This window comes from Leopardus geoffroyi, chromosome A2 (assembly GCF_018350155.1).
Source record: "Leopardus geoffroyi isolate Oge1 chromosome A2, O.geoffroyi_Oge1_pat1.0, whole genome shotgun sequence".
Taxonomy (NCBI): domain Eukaryota; kingdom Metazoa; phylum Chordata; class Mammalia; order Carnivora; family Felidae; genus Leopardus; species Leopardus geoffroyi.
Genome location: NC_059331.1, coordinates 8,712,597 through 8,731,613, shown reverse-complemented (window position 1 = coordinate 8,731,613; position 19,017 = coordinate 8,712,597). Strand labels below are relative to the sequence as shown.

The window sequence follows — 19,017 nt, the reverse complement described above, 5'->3', positions numbered from 1 at the left end:
CCTCCAGACTCCTCTTCCACGGGGCTGTTCCATCCCTCCTTTTGCTCGTCTCCAAAATCATGGCTAGAACACAACCCTGGACTTCTCCCTGCGCCTTCCTCATCTGAGTGAGAGGGAGCCCCCAGGGGCTCCAAGACAGGGGAGTGTCTGTTCCCTTCTCTCCTTCCCTCCATCAGAAGTTCTGCAGGTGCAATTTCTGTGTAACTCCGGCTCAGCCTTCGATTTCAACCTGAGCGGCAGCCTCCCGGAGAAGCCTTCGCTAACCCCTCAGACTAGCTTGGCAGCCCCCTCCATCATCGTATGCTCTGAGATCCATACGTTCTCCTCTGCTGAGCTGAAGGGCGTAGTAATTGAGCCTTTTATGTTTATGTCCAGCCTCTCCCCTAAACTGTGGGAACTGTAAAGCCTTATTCTCTCCTCGCCCGACTCCAACAGAGTCCTTAAGGTGCCCACGAGACCACGTGATCTGGCCCTTGTTCGCCTGTGCAATCTCTTCTATTATAACTTCGGCGCTCAGTGCGGTCCGCGGACCAGCGGCACGGACGTCACCGGGGAGCTAGTTAGAAATGCAGCCTTTTAGACCACACCCCTGACCTAATGGATCAGACCTGAATTTTAATCAGATCCGCAGGCTCTTATTAACGTTTGAGAAGAGCGTCCTACAATCTCCCCCATCACCACGATTCAGCCGTACTGCTATTTGCAATTCCTCAGCACGGAAATCTTTTGAACGTGTCCGCAGCTGGGGAGATCCGGGCGGGCTGCGAGGGGCTGAGGCTTGAACTGGGAGACACGACACGTGCAGACGCTGCGGCCTAGAGCGAGGATGCCTTTCCAACGCCGGTGCCGCCCAGCCCACCGTCGCTGAACCGCCGGCACCGCGACAACTCCTCAGAAGCGGCGGCGCGCACCGCCTCAGGCCACGGCGCCAGCGCCCTCGCGCAGGCGCACTGCGACCCCGCCGCCCGGTAGGGTGTGCGAGTACGCATGTGCACCGAAAAGATGCGGGAGAAGGCGGGGCCTCGCCGCGGGGCGTTCCCGGCCGCAGGTTAGAGGAGGAGAGGGGGTTCCGCTTCCGGCTGGAGCCGGAAGCCACTGTCTCCCGGGTGAACGAGGCCGTCGCAACGAGGGGCGGCGAGTGTAGGTGACTGTTCGCAGGGGCGGGCGTTGGGGCCAGGCCGGGTTAGGCGATCTTCTACCGGCGGGGGGGGGGGGGGCGCTCACGGGATCCTGGAGGAGGCGTCGAGGACCCCGGGGTTGGGGGGGTGGCCGGCCGGGGAGCTTGACTCCCCCGGACCCCAGCCCTCTAAGCGCGGCCGCTCGGAGGCCTGGCTCCCGCAGGCGGAGGGCGGGAGGCGACGCCGAAGCCTCGGTGAGCTTGGAGGGACCGCCGACCCTCCGCCTTTTGAAGGTTGGGAGCCGATCCCTTTTCCAGGCCCCTTTGGCGCGCTTGGACTTAGGTCGCCATAGGGCAGGCAGGGCCCCTGGAGCTTTGTGTACAGGCTAGACCCCCTTTCTGGTGTGCGATTGGGGGTGCCGTAGACGCCGGATAAAATGAGATTCTGGAGCCCATCCATACTTTCTGGTTCGGGAGCCTTATCTGTTCGTTCAACAAGTAGTTACTGAGCGCTTAATGCATACCAGGCACCGTGCCTGGTATGGGGATTCAGCAGTGGGTAAATCGTGCCTCCCCCCCCCCCCCCCCCGACACTGCATTCCACTAGGGGCAGATCTGAAATGAGGTTCAGGAATCTGCATTTTTGACCATCCCTCAAGGGATTCTGTTAACAGGTGGTACCCAGAGCCAGGCTTCGGGAAAACAGAACACTGCCCGGAGCAGGTGAGGCAGGGGCTATAGAACTGGCTACGTTTGCGGAGGCGGGGCGGGGTCTGGCTGCTTTCCCCTGCGGGCCCATCTCAGACCCTTTCTCCCCCTTGCTCCCTGAGCTTCAGCTGTACCAATCTTCTTGCTCTTTCGGGGGGCGGGAGGGGGGGAGCTGCTTCTGCCTCGGAGCCTTTGCAGTTGCTGTTCCATCAGTCCGGACTGTTTTGCACTGTCGCCTTCTCTCATCATTCAGGCCTCAGTTTAAATGACTTTTACCCAGAGGGTCCTTCCCACCCCGCTCCTAGGTGAAGTTGCCCCATTCCGGAAGTATTCCCTTAGCCCTGCTAATGCCCTGCAGCATTGCCGTGGTTAGCGGAGGGCCTGGCATTGGTTCATTCGTTCATTGAGTAAACATTTGTCGAGCGCCAGCTCTGTGCCACCAGCAGTTGTAGGCTCTGGGGATACAAAGAAAAGACACAAGTCCCTGCCATCGTGGAATTTACATTTGGAGGGAGGTGGACAGGGTAGGAGGTGCAGGGAGAGCCATAGGGAGGCTGTTTTGAAAATGACCAGGACTGGGGACTCGGACCACGGTTTTGGCTCTGGCGAGAAGAGAAGCGGGCAGATTCTGGATGTCTTTTAGAGGTAAAGCCGCAGGATCAGGACCCGATAAGGGATGTGAGAGGGAGTGGAAGGAATCGAGGGGGAGTCCAAGGTTTGTGCAGAGATGGATTTGCTATCTGCTGAGCCGGGGAAGACGGAAGGGGCCTGTTGAGGTGTCAGCAGCTTGGGTTTTGGACGGGTGATGTTGAAAAAGTGGGTTAGCATCCGGTGAGGGTGTAGCCGAGGCGGGTAGATGAGCCAGTCTGCAGCGGAGAGGAAACGTTGAGGGTGGCAGATCGGGAAGCCTCAGTGTAGAGGAGGCATTTGGAGCCCTGAGGCTGGGCGAGGTCTCCACGGAGGTGAGAGCAAATGGAGAGGAGCCCAAAGATTGAGCTCGTGGGCTCGTCGTGTATCCTCACGGAAGTCCGGGCCGGGGCCGGGGGAAAGCAGCAGAAGAAACTGCAAGTCCCCACCAGTGAGGCCGGGGCAGAGTGCAGGGTCCTGAGAGCCGCGTGGGAAGGGTGGGAGGACGGACCAGTGCGTCCAGTGCCCTGAGGAGGCGGGGAACTGCCCCCTGGGGGGAGCAGTATGGTGGGGGGGGGGGCGTGTAGAGGGAGAATGGGAGGAAATGAAGACCGGGAATGCAGGCAGCTCTTCTAGAATTCTGGTCTTTATTCCTGTGTCACGGAGGAAGAGCCACACAGGTGGAGTGTAGGGGGGACAGGGAGAGGGGAGAGTGCCTGGGGACGGTGATCCTAGAACCCTGAGCTCAGTGCCTGGCGTGGGAGGCCCCTGTCTCCAAGACACCTGTCCCTAGATGTGCCTCTGCTGCTTGAGCCCATCATCTTCCCCCAGCATCTTGTTCTTCCTGTGCGTTAGGCATCAGAGGATGATGCCACCTTCTCCCCCTACCTACCCTGTTCATCCCCCACCACCTTAGGAGTCATCCCGGTCCCTCCTTCTCTGGCCACACTCTGAGACTCTCTCACCGCCCGCCATCCCTCCACCCTGAACAGCCCTGGCGTGGTTCTGACTTCATCTGTATCCACACCTCTGACCTGTACTCCTCGATGCCCTAGAAAGGCAGTGATTTCATCCTTTGTCTCCCCACTGCCCACCCTCCCACCCAGGATCCATCCAGGCCCTTCCCCCCTGCCCCCGCTCCCTGTTTAGCCTGCCCCTCGCCACCCCCTGCCCCATGTGGTCCCCCAACGCTGGCCAGGGCCCTCAGACACCTGTCTTCGGTCGTGGTATGTGGCAAGGACCAGAAATGCTTGTCCCCCCGTCTCTGCCCACCAGCCCCTTGTGTGTGGAGAGTTAGCCCAGGGGGCTTCTCTGGAGGATCTGTCCTATCCCTTGAGTGTCATTCCTCCTAGGTGTCCCTTGTGTGTCCCTTTGACGAGAGGAGTAGCTGCTCCTAAAAGCGCCGGCTTCTGGGCACTTAGGCTGTGCCCATCCCCGCGCAGCTGGTCCGTCAGAGCCTCTTGTGTCATCCTCACCAGGAACAGTGGCGTCCTGCTTGGGTGCTGAGGATGGGTGGGCCGGGTCCCGTGCTCGGCACTCCGTGTACCGTTTGTCATGGCAGCCGCACAGACCCCTGTGTGGGTAGCAGCCTCATCTGTGTTTTACTGACAGAACACTGAGGCACAGAGAGCTTAAGTCGCCTGCCCGGGGCCACCCAGCAAGTGGAGGGCCACGACTAGAACTCAGGCCACCTGTTGCCGGAGCCTGCTCCCATCCCCCGCCCAGAGTGTGCCTGGATCCGCCGCCTACCTGGGGACTGGGAGCCTCATCCCTCAGAGGCGGAGCCTTCTTCCCAGCCTGCCCCCTAGAGCATCGAGCTGGAGGGCTCTGTGGGTCCCCTGGGTTGCTGACTCCTGTCCCCCACCGCCACCGCAGGTTTGCCCTCCTACAGACATGGGGCGCAGAAAGTCCAAACGGAAGCCACCCCCCAAGAAGAAGATGACAGGCACCTTAGAGACCCAGTTCACCTGCCCCTTCTGCAACCACGAGAAGTCTTGTGACGTGAAAATGTGAGTGGGGGACGGGGCCTCCCCTCTCCTCCCAGAGTCGGGAGGCAGCTTCCCTGCTCCCACCATCCTTTCTGCCCCAGGCCCTCCCACTTAGGGCGATCGTCACCCATAGACGTGGCCTCCTTTACTCACCAGCCCCTCCTCCTGTTCCAGGGACCGGGCCCGCAACACCGGAGTCATCTCGTGTACCGTGTGCCTAGAGGAGTTCCAGACGCCCATCACATGTATCCTTGGGAAACCAGGCTCTTGCGGGGAAGTGGGGTGGGTGGAGAGGGGTGGGGGCAGTCAAGGCTCCCCTGCCCCTGGTGGGCTGCTCTAGGGCACCTGGCCAGGGGCGAGGGGACTAGATCCAGTCTTTGCTCCTCTGGCCCTCCTGCTTACGCATTTGTGGGCCGTGACCTCCCTGGGGCGGGGACAAGGCGCCACCTGCTGACTTGCGTAGGGTGCGGGGCGGGGATCCGGCTGACGCCAGTGAGAGGGGTGCGTACAGGGAAGGGCCCTGATGCCACCAGTTGCCCTTGACCTCAGCGGCCCAGATCTGTCAGAACCGGTGGACGTGTACAGCGATTGGATAGATGCCTGCGAGGCAGCCAACCAGTAGCGATGCAGAGGACCCACTCCCGCGGCAACCCTGCCTGCTGTGGACCTGCCCCGCTGGGTGCCAATCCAGAGACATTCCAGGGTCCGGGGTGTGGGTCCAGGGCCTTCACAGCCCTCTGCGTGTATGGAGTGGGTGTGGGTGTGAGTGTGGCCGTGGCAGCGTGCCTGTGGGCACGGACTGGAGTTGAGGCGGGGTTGTTGGGCCCCCCCCCGGGGGCCTGAAGTGCTTCCCTTGGCTCTGAAAGCCTTTGACTTGCTTGCTCCTCCTCGGGGCCCGCGTCCTGACGTTCTGGGCAAGGACAAGCCCAGCAGAGGCTGCCTCGGGACTCTCCAGCCTCCTCACCCATCTCACCAGCACCGTGTGAACTGGACTGCCCCCCGCCCCTCCCCTGCCTCCCAAGGCCTGTGGCCTGGGATTCAAAGCCACAGTCCCACAGGCCCCGTGGCTGGGACCTGGCAGAACAGCCCCTTTTCCTGTTTAGTTGCTTTTGTAGAGGAGGAAGGGGCTGGGCTGGGGATCGCCGTCGGCCACGAGCCCCTAAATAAAGCAGCTGATGCAAACTCCTGCTTCTTTGTGATTTCCTGGGTTCTGGGTCAGGCCCAGGGGTTCAGTGAGGGAGAGGGGGAGACTGAAGCACTCTGAGGTGGCCTGGCGGGCCATTGGAAATGGGGTTTGGTTAGTCCTTCAAACTGTCCATTTTGTCCATGCAACAGGCATTCGGGGTGAAACCATGGCAGTGCGGGGCCCGAGCCACACGGATGAACCCACAGACACCTGGCCAGGCATTTACAGGCACAACAGAAAATGGGGCCAATGGAGCCCGGGGTGACCAGAGAAGGCTTCCTGGGGGGCGGTCCGAAAGAAGAAGTGATACTCAAGGGCTGCCCTGTGCCAGAAGCTGCTCTCAGGCTTGCCTGCCCTGCCCACCCCACCCCACCCCCCGAAAGGTGCCTGTGAGGTAGGTGCCCCAGGCTCACAGGTGAGGAATTGGGCCAGAGATGGCAAGTCACCGGCCCAACGTCCCACAGCCGGAAAGCTGCAGAGTTGGGCCTTGAACCTGGGAGGCCTGGCATCACAGCCCGGGGTCTGACTGCCTAAGAGTCCAGGGTCCAGGCTGAGAGAACAGCTCTCTGCTTCCAGGGCTGCAGCGGTGACAGCATTGTAGAGGAGTAAGGGTCCGGGAAAGGGACCTTTTTCCGAGGGTGGTGAGGGGCCTCTGAAGATGAGGTGGGGCCGATGCTGGTGCGGTGTAATACATTTTGGTCCCTATCTCTAGTTCCTGGCACAGCTCCTCAACCCCTTGGAATTTCCTGAATGGCAGCATCTTTTGCCAACAGAGCCCGTTTTGATCACACCTACGTTCATGCCGATCGCTGTGGGGCCCCAGATCAGCCTCAGGATGGGGCTGGTCACCGGAAGGTCCGTGATTACTGAGTGGGACCCTCAGTAACACCCACAACCTCTGAGGAAGGGAAAGGGGGGCTACAGATTAAGCTGTATAACAACTTCAACAAGATTGGACAAGCTCGGGGGGTCGGTGAACCCACAGAAGTGCTGGGGGAGTGGGGTGCCCCTTCTCCCGACTTGGGCCTGTACACCGGCTCCATCGAGCGCCTCCTGATTTATATTCTTTTCTAATAAACCATAATCTAGTAAAACGCAATGTTTCTCTGAGTTCTGTGAGCCACTCTAGTAAATTAACGAAATCGGAAGAGGTGGTCATGGGAATCCCTGATTACCACTGGTCGGTCAGAAGCACAGGTCATAACCTGGACTTGGAATTGGCCCTAAAGGGGAGGGACAGCCTCCTAAGACCGAACCTTATCCTGGGAGATCCAATGCTGTCTGTCTCCAGGTCGTGTCAGAATGGAGTGAATTGCTTGGTTTTGGAAAAAATGCATCTGAACCTTGCTGATGGACGGTGCCCTCAGATGGTCTTACAGGTGTGGAGGTCCTGACGCTCTGGCAGCTTGGGGCCCATCAGCACCTGCACCCGGCTTTGAGCCTGGGCAGCAGGTGGCCTGTGCTTTGCATTCCTCGTTGGTACAGCAGAAAGGACGCTAGAACGTTCCAGGGCCATGCTGAGACCGGAGGGGCCTAGCACAGTGCCTGGCACGGTTTAAGTGACTCTGGGACCCACTCAGGGCACTAAGGGGTGTGGGACAGCCGAGGGGGGATGCTGAGCTAGCCACCAGGCCCGGCCACTGGGTCTGGCATGTTCCCCCACTCCCACCTAGAAGCCCACCCTGCCCTGCCCTTCCTGTGGTGCTCTCGCCTCCCCCCTCCAAGGTCCCAGGCAGGAGCCAGTGGGCACGGGCGGAGCGGTGGACAGGTGCCTGGGCGGGGGGTGCCCTCTGGGGTCCAGCAGAAAGGGGGCTCATTCCTCTGGCTTCCAGGGCCCGCCCACCCCAGTCACACAGGCCAAGTGCTAATATGGTGCTGTTTTCTCGAGGAGGCAGGGCCCTGGGCCAGGCATGGATCCTCCTCGGCATAGCTCCCCCTGTGCTGGCCCTGGGGGAGCAGGACTTGTACTAGCCAGGCCAAGAGCGCCTGGAATCCCTTTTACGAGGCCCCAGGGGCTGTGTGCGTCCGTGCACGCGGGTCTTCTGGTGTGTCTCCGCAGGTCCCCGTGTTCCAGCTTCATCCCCTGCTGTGCGTAAGGAAGGGGACACCACCGTTCTGTAACCACCTGCCACCCCCACCCCCCACACGGCCGCACCCTCCCCTTGGAACTCTGACAGGTGGTGCGTTCCAGGCAGGACCGCTGGTGCTCACATCACTGGGAGGACAGGGGCCCCTCTGAAACGTGGAGAGGTGGGGGCTGTCCACAGACTCCGAGGGCCCTGGGCTGGCAGGCCAGGCTCGGGAGTCAGCCCTCAGAAGAGGGCAGAGAGCGAGCTGGGCGCACAGGGCGGCCGCGCCTGGCAGACGGCTACTCCCCTGCCCCGTGCCAGTCTACAAAGGGCCTTTGCCCCGCGCCCCCAAAGTGCCCATCCTGCCCCACTGCCTTGTCCCCTCCCACCTCCCCACAATCCGGGGCTGAAGGGTCCCGCCTGCCCACGGGGACCTCCGGAACCTGGCTGGACCACGTTCATTGGTCAGTACCAAATGCCTTCCCCCGTCCGGGGGTGTCGTTTCAGCTTCCCCATGTCCCCAGGAGGCTCTCTGACCTCATTTTCGTGTTGGGAAAACAGGCCTAGGGAGGGCAAGTGACTTGCCCCGAGTCAGTCAGCGTGTGAGAAGCAGAACTGTGTGATTCACACCCCATCTAGCCTGTCCCGACGCTTGGGCACTTTTACACCGCCCCCCCCTTCCCCCCCCCCCCCCGCAGACTTCCCAGAAAGGCACACGGGGGCCGAGCACGTGCGCGTGGATATTATGTGTGAGGGTGTGCGTTTACGTGTCCTGAGTGGGAGTGTGTGCCGCACGTGTGCATCTGTGCAAGGGGAGTGTGTGTGCTCCACACACACAAAGTAGGGCACGGATTCTGCGTGTGAGTGCCTGTCCCGGGGCCCGCCAAGTGGCCGCGCGCTCCGTGTGCGCATCTGACGGTGTGAGCGCTGTGCCCCTGCAGACGCGTAGGCGGGACGCGGAGCCGATCCGAGCAAGGCTGTTTGCACGGGTGCAAGAGACACGCGGGCTCCAGCAAAGGGCAGCCCCGAGTCCATGATTTTACAGCCGTTTATTGTGCTCCAGTGAAATAGAAAAAGAAAGTGCTCGCGTTACAAACGCCGCTGTCACATCCACGTATGCCTGTCGCTGCAAACCAAACCGCGTGTGTCCGCTGGGTCTCTGGGCATGCAGTTTGCTCCCACTGTGGGAATGGGGTGGGGGCAGGCCGAGCCTGGGCTCTGGGGGTTTTGCTTGGAGGGGGGGGGGACTTCTTGTCCTGGGGGGACCCACTTGTGAGGGGGGAGGGAACGACAGCCGGGGTAGCCTTGCTCAGTGCGTCCTCTGGGTGCTGTTGGGAACACCCGGCTCGCTGTTGGGTCCCGCGGCGCTCCAGGGAGGAGGGCCCCCTCCCCTCCCCGGCAAGCCCCCCAGTTTGCCCCCCTCCCCCACCAAATGCTAACCCTGTGGGCAGGTGCCGGCGGCCGGCGGGGGCGGGGGGACGCCATGCAGGGGGAGGGGTCGACGGGGGCGGCGCGGCCCCTGCCGAGAGCAGCAGGCAGCCTCCCTGGGGGGAAGGCGGGGCGGGGGGGGGGGTGGGGGGCCCCAGGGCCCTAGGCCGAGTTGTAGTAGTTGTGCGGGTGGTGGTTATGGGCAGGCTCGCCCAGCTCCGGGTACTCGGGCGTCAGGCAGTACTTGGGGTCATAGACCTGGCGCGGCAGCCCGTACACCGTCATGCCCCGCTGCGAGGCCCCCTTGTTGCTGCCCATCTGCAGGCTGACGTTGAGCGTGTCGCAATGCTCCATGCCCAGCCCCGGCTCGAAGATCTGTCGCTTGGTCCCGGGTGCGGTCATCCCGGCCTGCAGAGGGCGCAGCCCGTCAGACCGCGGGCACCCAGCAGGGCAGGGGCCACCCCAGCGGCCCAGCCCGTACCCCCGCCCTCCCCCCCCACCCCACGCACCTGGCTGGCCCCCTTGTTGCTGCCCATCTGCAGGCTGATGGTAGCCTGGTCCAGGGGCTGGTCCGTGCCCAGCTTGGGGTCGTACAGGTGGCGCCGGGTGCCGTAGGCGGTCATGCCCTGCTGGCTGGCAAACTTGTTCGTGCCCATCTAGAAAGGAGAATCAGCCCGAAGGTCACAGAGCCTCACCCCGGGCCACGAGACAGAGCGTGTCGGTGGACCCTGTCACGCCCTCTGCCGAGGCACCTGCTTCCATTGGCAGGCTCCGGACTGGACACTGAGGCCCAGAAAAGGCAGGTCACGTGGCCTGTAGGTGGCTCGGAGCCCCGGGGCCTGGCTTCCAGGGTTCGAGCCCCAGCGCGGCCACGTATCACGCGGGCAATCGCGGTAAGTGAGCCGGCTTCTCCAGGCCCCAGTTTCCTCATCTGGATAAAGGCTGTAACAATAGCACCCACCGCTCAGAGCCGCTGGACGCCAAGCACAGTGCCCGGCATACATCCGAGGTAGGGCCAAACAGCCTGTGCCCCAAAGCCTGCCGGGACCGGGGTGCCCTCCTCGCCTCCTTGACCTCCCCGCCTAGCTCAGCAGCAAGACCCCCGGTGAAGAAGGGGCAGTACCTGAAGCCCGATGATGTTCCTCCCTTCTCGTAGCTTCTCTGGCTCAAATCTCCGTTCCTGCTTCTCCGCGTACTTCACCCCTACGTTCACTTTATTCCCTTTCGTCTTGGCCTGGGGAGGGCCAAGGGAGCAGGGACTGACAAGGGAGCCTCCAGGCACCGTCCCCAGTTAGCACCTGCTCCCCCCTCCCACCCATGCTGGGCCCCGGGGGCACGAGTGGCCCCCACTCGCATCCCAGCCCACACCCTCCACAGCCCACCCGCCCCACGCCCACCCTTCAGCCTCACTCACCATGCTGGCCAGGGCCAGGAGGGTAGACTGCACCTGGGTGTGGTTGGTGTTCTCAAACAGGTCGTTGGCCTCAAAAATGTCGTGGGGCTTCACCCCATACTTGGTGATGGCCTTGATGAAGTTGCCGATGTTTTCCAGCTGGAGGGGAGCAGGCTCCAGTCAGTGGAGGGAGGCGGGGGGGGGGGGGGGGGAGGGCCGAGGGGCGGTGTGGGCCAGGGGTTGAAAGAGTTCAGAAAAGAGGCTGGGCTCACCTGGTGCCAGTTTTGGGTCGACTCATTGACCTTCTTCACGGAGCCCGGCTGGAGTTTATTGATGAACCTACAAGGAGCCGGGGAAGGCAGCGAGGAAGGTACGCCCAGCCCCGCGGTGGGACAAGGGGTCAGGGTGACAGCCAGTGGGCGATGTCGCGGGTTCCCACGGCAACCAGCTCAGCTGCGGCCCCGCTGATCCACCCCGCACACCCGGGCAGGACTGAGATGGGAAATCGGGACCTGGGCTGGGGTCTCTAGCAGAAAGTCCCCTTATCCCAGGCTTGCAGGAGTCCCCTGCTGTGACCTTGTCTCCCTGGCAACCACCTTTCGGGCTGCTGGTCCTCTCCAGGCATCCGCACTGTGGAAAGCCTGCAGCCTGGGCCTCGGACTTCCCTTCCTGGCCACACTCACCCCCTTGATCTCCTCCAGTCTCTTGACCACAAATGCCACCGATACGCCAACAGCTCCCCAGTGTCTCCGTGCAGCCGGGCCCCTCACTCCCCAATCCAGCTCCCTACATGCCATCTCACATCCAGTGCACCCACCCCTGCCTCCTGACACCCGCTTCCCCCAACTCAGCCCCTTCCATCTTCCCAGGCTCAGTAAACACAGCCTTCCAGGTGCTTGGGCAAAGCCCTCAGACTTGCCTTTGACTCTCCTATCCTTTTCTCCCATCCACACACCCAGGCACTCAGCAAGTCCTTTGGCTCTGCCTTCCAAAGACATCTAGAAGCCCACAGCTCCTTGCCACTCCCGCCCTGCTCCGAGCCGCCCACATCTCTCTCCTGGGCTCTTTGCAGGGGCCTCCCTGGGGCTCCCAGCTTCCACCACGTCTCCTCCCGACCCTTCATCTTATAGCTCGAATGGTCTTTTCAACAATAATTCTAGTTACTTCCCAACTCAAAGCTGTCCCATGGTTTCCCTTCGGAATAAAGATCCTAATACTTAGCATGACTGAAAGTGTGCCCCCCAACCCCCCCCCCCGCCCCGCTCCGCCCAGCTAACTCCCTCCACCTCCTCATATCTCTCCTGGTTGTTCCTTGAACACACTATACTCGCTCACTCCCACCTCAGGGCCTTTGCACGGCTGCCCCTCTGCCTGACCCACTCTCCCCTCAGACGCCCTCCCAGGTCCCTCCCTCACTTCATCCAAGATTCCTCTCAAATGTTACCTCTTCAGAAAGACCTGCCAGGCCATTCTTTACAAAGCAGCCACCCTTTTCCCCACCCCGGCCCCCCGTCCTTCCCCACCAGACTTCTCTCCACGGCACTTCCCACCCTCGGCAAGTATGTTATGTGATTATCTCATTGATTATTTGATCGATCTGCCCTCACTAGGACGAAAGCTCTACGTGAACTCAAAGTCAAGTCTGTTTTGTTCATTATCCCCAGTGCCTAGACCTGGCACGCAGCAGGTGCTCCATAAATTCTCGCGGCATGAAGGACTGAATGCGGGCAGGGGTGGGGGGTGGGCTCGGCACTCTTTAATGTCCAAGCAACCCTGTCCGAGCTGGGACCCCAAGGTGTCCCCCTATTCCTTGTCCCGAGTGGATACGACAGAACAGGATCTCCCCACCCTGCCACCTTTCCAGCACCTAGATCTTGGTAAGCCTGCACCTTCGGGAAGCTTCTCAAGGGCACTCTCTGGCCACCACGGTCACCCTGCCCTGGGTCAGGCTCAGAGATGCAGACAGGACCCCCACTGGGCTCAGGGCCCTAGCCAGCATTAACGTTGCCGTGGAATCTGGAATCAAAGCTTGGGAGCTGCGTGGGCTTTCATTTCTCTCGATGATTTAAGTTCTGAGAAGAGTAGAAGATGGGGACCCACTTAAATGACTGTGGTATATCTCTCGTGTCAAGCCAGTGATGGACAGCCATCATTGCCTGTTGCCCTCTGGCCACGATCTCTCTTTCTTGGAACTTGGAACTCTTGGAGGCCATAAATGGGCCCGCCCTGCCTTCCTAGAGTCTGGAGTCACTTCTGTTGGAACAGTATGGGACTTGGGGCCATGTGTTTTACCCGAGCCTCAGTTTTCTTTCCTGTTAAATGGGCACAATGATTATTTGCCACCACTATTCCCAGGTCTCGGATATAAAGTGCCTGACCCGGCTTGGAGCCCCTAGTTGGTTGAGGGGCGGGGATGAACACCCAGGTTGAGGGCAGCCCAAGACAGAGTCTGCTCCACTCACTCGCAAAGAATGATGCCATCTTTGAGGCCGTCCATGAAGTTGTTGCCGATGCGGCGCCCTGTCACCCCCTCGATCCATTCTCGAAGCTCCTGCTCCCGCTGGTGGTCGTACTTCTGGGCCAGCTGGGGGTGGGGGGCGCAGAGAAAGTGGTGAGGACGCAGCGTGGAGCAGACTCAGTCCTCGGACCCCACCTGATATTCCCTGGGCCTGATCTTCTTCATCCCCTTCCCAACTAAGGCAATTCTGCCCCAGCGTCCATGGGGGGGGTAGGGGTGGGGGTTGAAGTGGGCTGAGGGCCAGGGCTGAGGTGGCACCTGCCCAGGGGGCCATTCCGGACATTCTGAGGTTTGGCACCAGAGAATGCGGACAAGGCGGGGGGTGGAGAGCGGGGGGTACTCAGAGCTGGGGGCGGGGCGGTGCCTGGCCTCTTGGTTCCCCCTCCAGGCCAAACTTGGGGCTTAGCTTCCCCGGGGGCCCTGCCCATCCCCCCTGCTGGAAGCCTGGGCCCCCAGGCAGGGGAGGAGGAGCCCTAAAGAGGTGCCCTGAATACTGCCTTGCAGGGGACTGTCCTGTCTTGCATGCCTGCCTCAGTGTCCCTTCAGGCCCTCATCTCCTGGGCTCCAGCTCCGGGTGGAGGGGCCGGGAGCTTGTCTCTGTCTTACTCCTGGCCCCGTGCTTGTGGCCGTATTTCTCCCTCTTCCCATCCCCGTGACCTCTCTCTCTCTCTCTCCAGCCCTGCCTGTCTTTCCTTGGCCCTGTCTTCCTGTCCCCATCCCTCTGCGTCTGGCTGGGGGTGGGGCTCCTGGTGGGGCCATCTCTGCCTCGCGGCTGGTCTCCGACTCCAGGTTCCCTGCCTCTGGTGGGGGTGGGGCTCGTCAGGCTCCTCTCTCGGCCTCCCCATCCCTGTCTCGGTCTTATCTCGCTCGTGGCTCACCCTCCCCATCCGTCCCTCTCAAGTCTCTGGGCTCCCAGAATCTCCGTCCCTCGCCCTCTGCCCCCCTCCCCACGTTGCCCCCCTCCGTTTCTCCAGAACCCTCAGCCCCAGCCCCGACAGGCTCCAGGACTCTGGGGGACGGAGCTGGCCCTTCTCGTGGGGGCGGAGGAGGTGGGAGGGGGCGGCCCCTCACCTGGCCCCGGCCCTGCCGCCCCCCTCCCCACCAGCCCGGCTTTATAAAGCAAACCGGCCCTTATATAGCGCGGCCCCGCGGGCCGGGCTCCCCGAGGCCGCCTTATAAGGCGCGGCGGCTTCTCCCGGCTCTGGGGCCGGCGCTGGGGGGGAGGGGGGCGGCGCTGGGATCGCTCCCGGCCCGCGCACCCGCCCCCCCCCACCAGCCCCCTCCTCCAGCAGCCAGGATCCCCCGACCCTAGATCCGATTCCAGCTCTCCGCGTCCTCGCTGTACACTGGGACAAGCCACCCCGAGCCTCAGTGTTCCCCTCTGTCAAATGGGGCTGGGACTTCTCCCCTGGCAACGCTCACGGGAGCATTCCAGTGAGTTGGGGACTTCAAGTTCACTGCCCTGCAGAAGCTGAACCCCCATTCGGGGGTGTGTGTGTGGGGGGGGGGGGAGGCCAGGATCCTAGCTCTGCAGCTCCCTTATTTAGAACCCTAGCTACTTACCCCTCCTCTCTGAACCTCAGTTTACCCATCCATAGCATGAAGGTGGTGTGTGCATGTTCTCCCAGCCCTAAACGAGGACACGTCCGTCGTGTCCCTAATGCTCCCTCTCTGACCTCCCCAGCTGTCTCCGCCCCCCCCCTTCAGGATCTCCCACACTTTCTGGGCCTCCCTCCCCCACCATCCCAGCTCTCAACCACTCCCCAGTTGCTTTTTGAGATGGTGGTGCAAGGAAGATCAAGTCCTTTCCCAGCCCCCCGCCCCCCAACATAAAAGGAACAGGGGACAGGTTAACAGGAGGCTCTGATCAAGCGGGGTCTTCACCAGGGACTGACCTCCTCAGTTTACCTATATGGTTGCCTGCATGCCCCCCATTTTACACGCCCCACCCCAACAGTCGCTGAGGGCTCTGGGATGCTCAGGATGGGGAGGAAGGCGGGCTGTACCCCATATTTGTCCTTTTGTCCCCCCTGGTCCCAAATCACATGGGATAGACCAGAACCCCATGGGGCCGTTGGCCTGCCGGGGTGTATGGGCCGGGGTGGGGGGGGGGGCCTACCTTGTTCTTGACCTCAGCTGACAACCCATAGGCGGGGCCCCGGTTGAAGTGAGCAGAAGACATGCTGGCTGGTGGTGGGCAGAGGCACTGAGGACTGAGGCAGCAGCTTAAGGCTCCGTCTGCAGCCCCTTCTTCCCTCCTCACACGTTTTTGAAGCTCCGGAGGCGGCCCGGGCCTCTTCCAAGGCCGTCCCATTGGCCGCAGGGGCCTGCCAAGGGGCGGGGCACCCCCCACCTCGGCCACCCCCCTCTCCCCCCCACGTGATGTCAGGGCCTTGGTATTGGGAGCCGATTGTGTCATTGTTTCCACCTAGGGGGGCGGCCTGGGTTATTATTGGGGGGGGGGGGCTTGGTCATAAGAGATCAAGCTTTCCCCATCCTTCCCTACCCTCCACTGTTCTTTGGACCTCTGGCAGGGTCACCTAGTCTCTCCGTGTCTGTCACTGAGGTCACCTCTCCTTGTCTGTCTCCGGTCTTGAGGCAAGACCGCAGCCCACGGTAGCTTAGTGAGCACCACCCTGGGTTTAGCTCCAGACGCCAACGGTCTGTAGCTGAGCCTCTGTTGCCACATCTGTGAAATGGACCAATGGACAGTCCGTGCCCGGTGTGGAGTGCCTGGCACAGGAAAGGACTCAGGATAAGGCCAGTATTTCCCCTGAGCGTCTGGCACCCCACTTCCGTCTCCTCCGGTCCCTCGGAAGGACCTGGGGGAGCAGAGATCCTGGATTTTACCCTCCCCATCGACCTGCGGGTTGCCTTGGCCGTGGGGTGTCTGTGTTAGCAGGTTTCCTTGTCCCAGCCAGGCCGGCCTGGAGGGATCCCACGTAAACAGCCCCATCTGGCCAGATCTCACCCCCGGGGACCACAGAGGAGGATGACATTGACCACATCATGCCACTTATGGCAAGGCCACGTTAGTGACACTTGGATGATGTCAGCAATATCTGCCATATACTGATGGGACGTGCAATTTGCTGGCCACATGCTAAGGGCACGGCTGTGATATGCTGATATGACAGTGGCTCTTATGTCAGGCCCTGTTACAAGGACTGTACATGTACCAACTCGTGCCTCACAACGCCCTTAGAAAGGGATGCTGTTACTTTTTTTAAGTGAATTTATTTATTTTATTTAAAAATTTTTTTTTAATGTTTATTTATTTTTGAGAGAGAGATAGACAGGGCGCGAGCAGGGGAGGGGCAGAGAGAGAGAGGGAGACAGAATCCGAAGCAGGCTCCAGGCTCTGAGCTGTCAGCACAGAGCCAGACACGGGGCTTGAACTCACAAACCGTGAGATCATGACCTGAGCCGAAGTCGGGCGCTAACTGACTGAGCCACCCAGGCGCCCTTATTTATTTTGAGAGAGAGAGAGAGAGAGGGAGAGCGCTCGCCCGTGCACGAGTGGAGGAGGGGCAGAGAGCGAAGGAGAGAGAATTCCAAGTAGGTCCCCGCCGGCAGTGCAGAACCCCACGCGGGGCTTTATCTCATCAACAGTCAGATCATGGCCTGAGCCAAAATCCAGAGTCAGACACTCAACCGACTGAGCCACCCAGTCGCCCCCAGATGCTGTTATTATACACACTTTACAGATGGGGAAACTGAGGCATGGGGTGTGGAATCGCTTTCCGAGTGTCACCCGGTGTCAGTGGCAGAGCAGAATTTGACCCCAGGCCCCTGCCCCTAATGCCATCGCGCTCAGTCAAGGTTCCTCAACCCCAGCACTGTGGACAACAGGGCTGGATAATTCTTCCCGGCCAGAGTCTCTCCTGGGCCTTACCGTAATTGAGGCGGCATCTCCGGCCTCTACCTACCAGATGCCAGTAGCACCCCCTTAGTCTTGACAGCAACGTCTCCGGACATTGCCAAATGTCCCAGCAGGGAGATGGGAGAGGGAAGGCAGATCTTTCCTGTTTGAGAACCACTGGTCTAAACCAATAGGCTAAAAGACATAAAACGAGCCCACAATTAGCTCCTGGTATAATCCTAAATGCACTGGGTCTGTTCACTCATGCCTCACAAGAGCCTTCCGACGTGGGGTCTGTACGCGGCACCGAGAGGTGACGCCGCCCGCCTGGCCTTACACAGTACGAGGGCGACGCAGCCAGGATTCGAACGCGCAGATTCCGGGATCCTGCCCACGCTGAGCGGCCCGGGGCGGGCCACGGGTCTCTCTCTGCGGCGCAAGGCGGGGAACGCGCGCCTCGGCGGAGCAGGCGGCTGGCGCCCCCTGGCGGCCCGGGAGGGGCGAGGGCGGGAGCGGGGCCCGGCGGGATCCGGCCGGCGGTGACGCGAAGCGCTGACTCACTCGGCTCCGCCCCGCCCCGGCCCTCGGCCGTTTGGCCATTTATAGAATCCGCGGGGCCTCTGAAGTCACTGCCCAGGCACGACGGGGGCGGAGTGGGGGAGCTCTTGGCGCGTCCCCAGACGGGGCAGCCCGGGGTCTCCCTAGGGGGCGACCCTCTCTGGCTCTGCCCTGTCCCTCCGATTCTAGTCCGTGTCGGTGTCTCTTTCTCTAGGTCCGTCTCTACCTCGCCCAGTCTTTTTATGTCTTTGTCTCCGAATCTGCCAGCCTCACTGTCTCTCTCTGTCTGTTCCCCTGTCTCTCCATCTCTGGGTCTCTGTTTCACCTTTCTAGGTCACTGTTTCTCTCACTCCATGTCTCTGTCGTTTCTGTCCTTCCCTGAGTCTCTTGTCTGCTTGATGGGGTTGAGGTGGAGGGAGGCAGCTGATCCCGTCCGGAGGCCCCCGCCCCAGTGGACTCCCCCATCACTGGCTGTCCAGTGTGTAGACCCCTTCTCAACTCCTGTCTGGAGTTCTCAGGTCCCAGCCCCTCTGTGCCTCAGTTTCCCATCTAAATGAAGGGTGGGATCTTGTAAGAAACGGAGTCGCCCCGAAGGGCTCGCGACGGTTATGAAAGAAAAACTCTGCCTTTCCTTAATCTAGGGAGTCCCCTAGAACCGTCCTCTCACGGCCACCTAAAAATCAGAACACACAATGCTGTACTTGTGTGTCTCCGGGAGAGAGCCGCTGCCCCCTTCCCCCTGCACCCGCCTATCTGGGCAGCCCCCACTATGCCAGCCCCCTCGTATCTAGCTTCCCCTTCCTGAAAACAGGCAGAAGCTGTTGTTCATAATGTCTTCTGTTTCTGGAGGGCTCACTCCATGCTAGGCACTGTGCCAAACACAATCCCATTTAGTCCTCACTGCCACCCTCTTGGGATGGAAATGTGTAGACCCATTTTATAGATAAGGAAACTCAAGATTCAGAGAGACCAAGCCACTCTCCTAGGATTACGCTGCTCCCGCTGCTCCTAGATCCTTCCACATGTATTTCTTATTTATTTATTTTGAGAGAGAAAGGGAGCATGGGCGGGGGGGGGGGGGCAGAGGGGGAGGAGAGAGAGAGAGACAAAGAATCCCAAGCAGGCTCCGTGCTGCCAGCACAGAGCCCGACTCGGGGCTCAAACCCACGAACTGTGAGATCATGACCCCAACCGAAATCAAGGGTCAGACTCTCAACCAGTATTTGTTGAGCACCCAAACACACTCCCACCTCAGGACCCTTGCACCAGCGGTCCCTTCCAGCAGTCACATTTCCAAAAGATGCCTGCATGGTGATGGCTTCACTTCTTCTGCTCAAATGTCACCACTTTGGAGAGGCCCTCCCTGACCGCCTGCTCTAAAATAACAGCATCGCCCAGACTGACTTTGAGACGGTGAGCACGAGGGAATTGTTCACATGTGTTTGCACCTGACAGTTGCTGTGTCTGCCTCCATAAAAACTTTCACTTTAAAAAGTCATTTTTAGGGGTGCCTCGGTGGCTCAGTCAGTTAAGCGTCTGACTCTTGATTTCGGCTCAGATTAT

The 19,017-nt window shown here is 60.9% G+C and overlaps 2 protein-coding genes across 6 annotated transcripts; one reads left to right on the top strand and one right to left on the bottom strand.

The window, feature by feature from the left end:
• Positions 1-1,028: 1,028 nt before the first annotated feature.
• ELOF1 (elongation factor 1) lies at positions 1,029-5,622 on the top strand. Of its 5 annotated transcripts, none has more exons than XM_045492040.1 (5): positions 1,067-1,140; positions 1,792-1,840; positions 4,328-4,461; positions 4,615-4,685; positions 4,998-5,622. In XM_045492040.1, exons 3-5 carry the CDS (start codon positions 4,346-4,348, stop codon positions 5,060-5,062), a joined length of 252 nt encoding a protein of 83 aa, XP_045347996.1. In that variant the 5' UTR covers positions 1,067-1,140; positions 1,792-1,840; positions 4,328-4,345; the 3' UTR covers positions 5,063-5,622. The 5 variants fall into 5 exon arrangements, with proteins under 5 accessions (XP_045347993.1, XP_045347994.1, XP_045347996.1 ...); XM_045492039.1 differs by having other exon boundaries at positions 1,084-1,140; positions 4,993-5,622; XM_045492035.1 differs by having other exon boundaries at positions 1,110-1,144.
• A 3,105-nt stretch (positions 5,623-8,727) lies between these two features.
• CNN1 (calponin 1) lies at positions 8,728-15,354 on the bottom strand. Its single transcript, XM_045492034.1, has 7 exons — positions 15,154-15,354; positions 12,979-13,100; positions 10,789-10,855; positions 10,538-10,675; positions 10,247-10,357; positions 9,633-9,779; positions 8,728-9,531 (listed from the first exon to the last, which is right to left on the bottom strand). The coding sequence occupies exons 1-7, from the start codon at positions 15,346-15,348 to the stop codon at positions 9,286-9,288; spliced, it is 1,026 nt and encodes a 341-aa protein (XP_045347990.1). The 5' UTR covers positions 15,349-15,354; the 3' UTR covers positions 8,728-9,285.
• Positions 15,355-19,017: the final 3,663 nt, after the last annotated feature.

Bases quoted from the DNA above. Each gene is read 5' to 3' on its own strand.
- ELOF1 (XM_045492037.1), top strand. From the start codon at position 4,346: ATGGGGCGCAGAAAGTCCAAACGGAAGCCACCCCCCAAGAAGAAGATG. The intron at 4,462-4,614 runs GTGAGTGGGGGA...CTCCTGTTCCAG, and splicing joins AAGTCTTGTGACGTGAAAAT to GGACCGGGCCCGCAACACCG. The intron at 4,686-4,997 runs GTATCCTTGGGA...TCAGCGGCCCAG, and splicing joins GTTCCAGACGCCCATCACAT to ATCTGTCAGAACCGGTGGAC.
- CNN1 (XM_045492034.1), bottom strand. From the start codon at position 15,348: ATGGGACGGCCTTGGAAGAGGCCCGGGCCGCCTCCGGAGCTTCAAAAA. The intron at 10,358-10,537 runs GTGAGTGAGGCT...GGCCCTCCCCAG, and splicing joins TCCTGGCCCTGGCCAGCATG to GCCAAGACGAAAGGGAATAA. The intron at 9,532-9,632 runs GTGCGTGGGGTG...CGCCCTCTGCAG, and splicing joins GCAACAAGGGGGCCAGCCAG to GCCGGGATGACCGCACCCGG.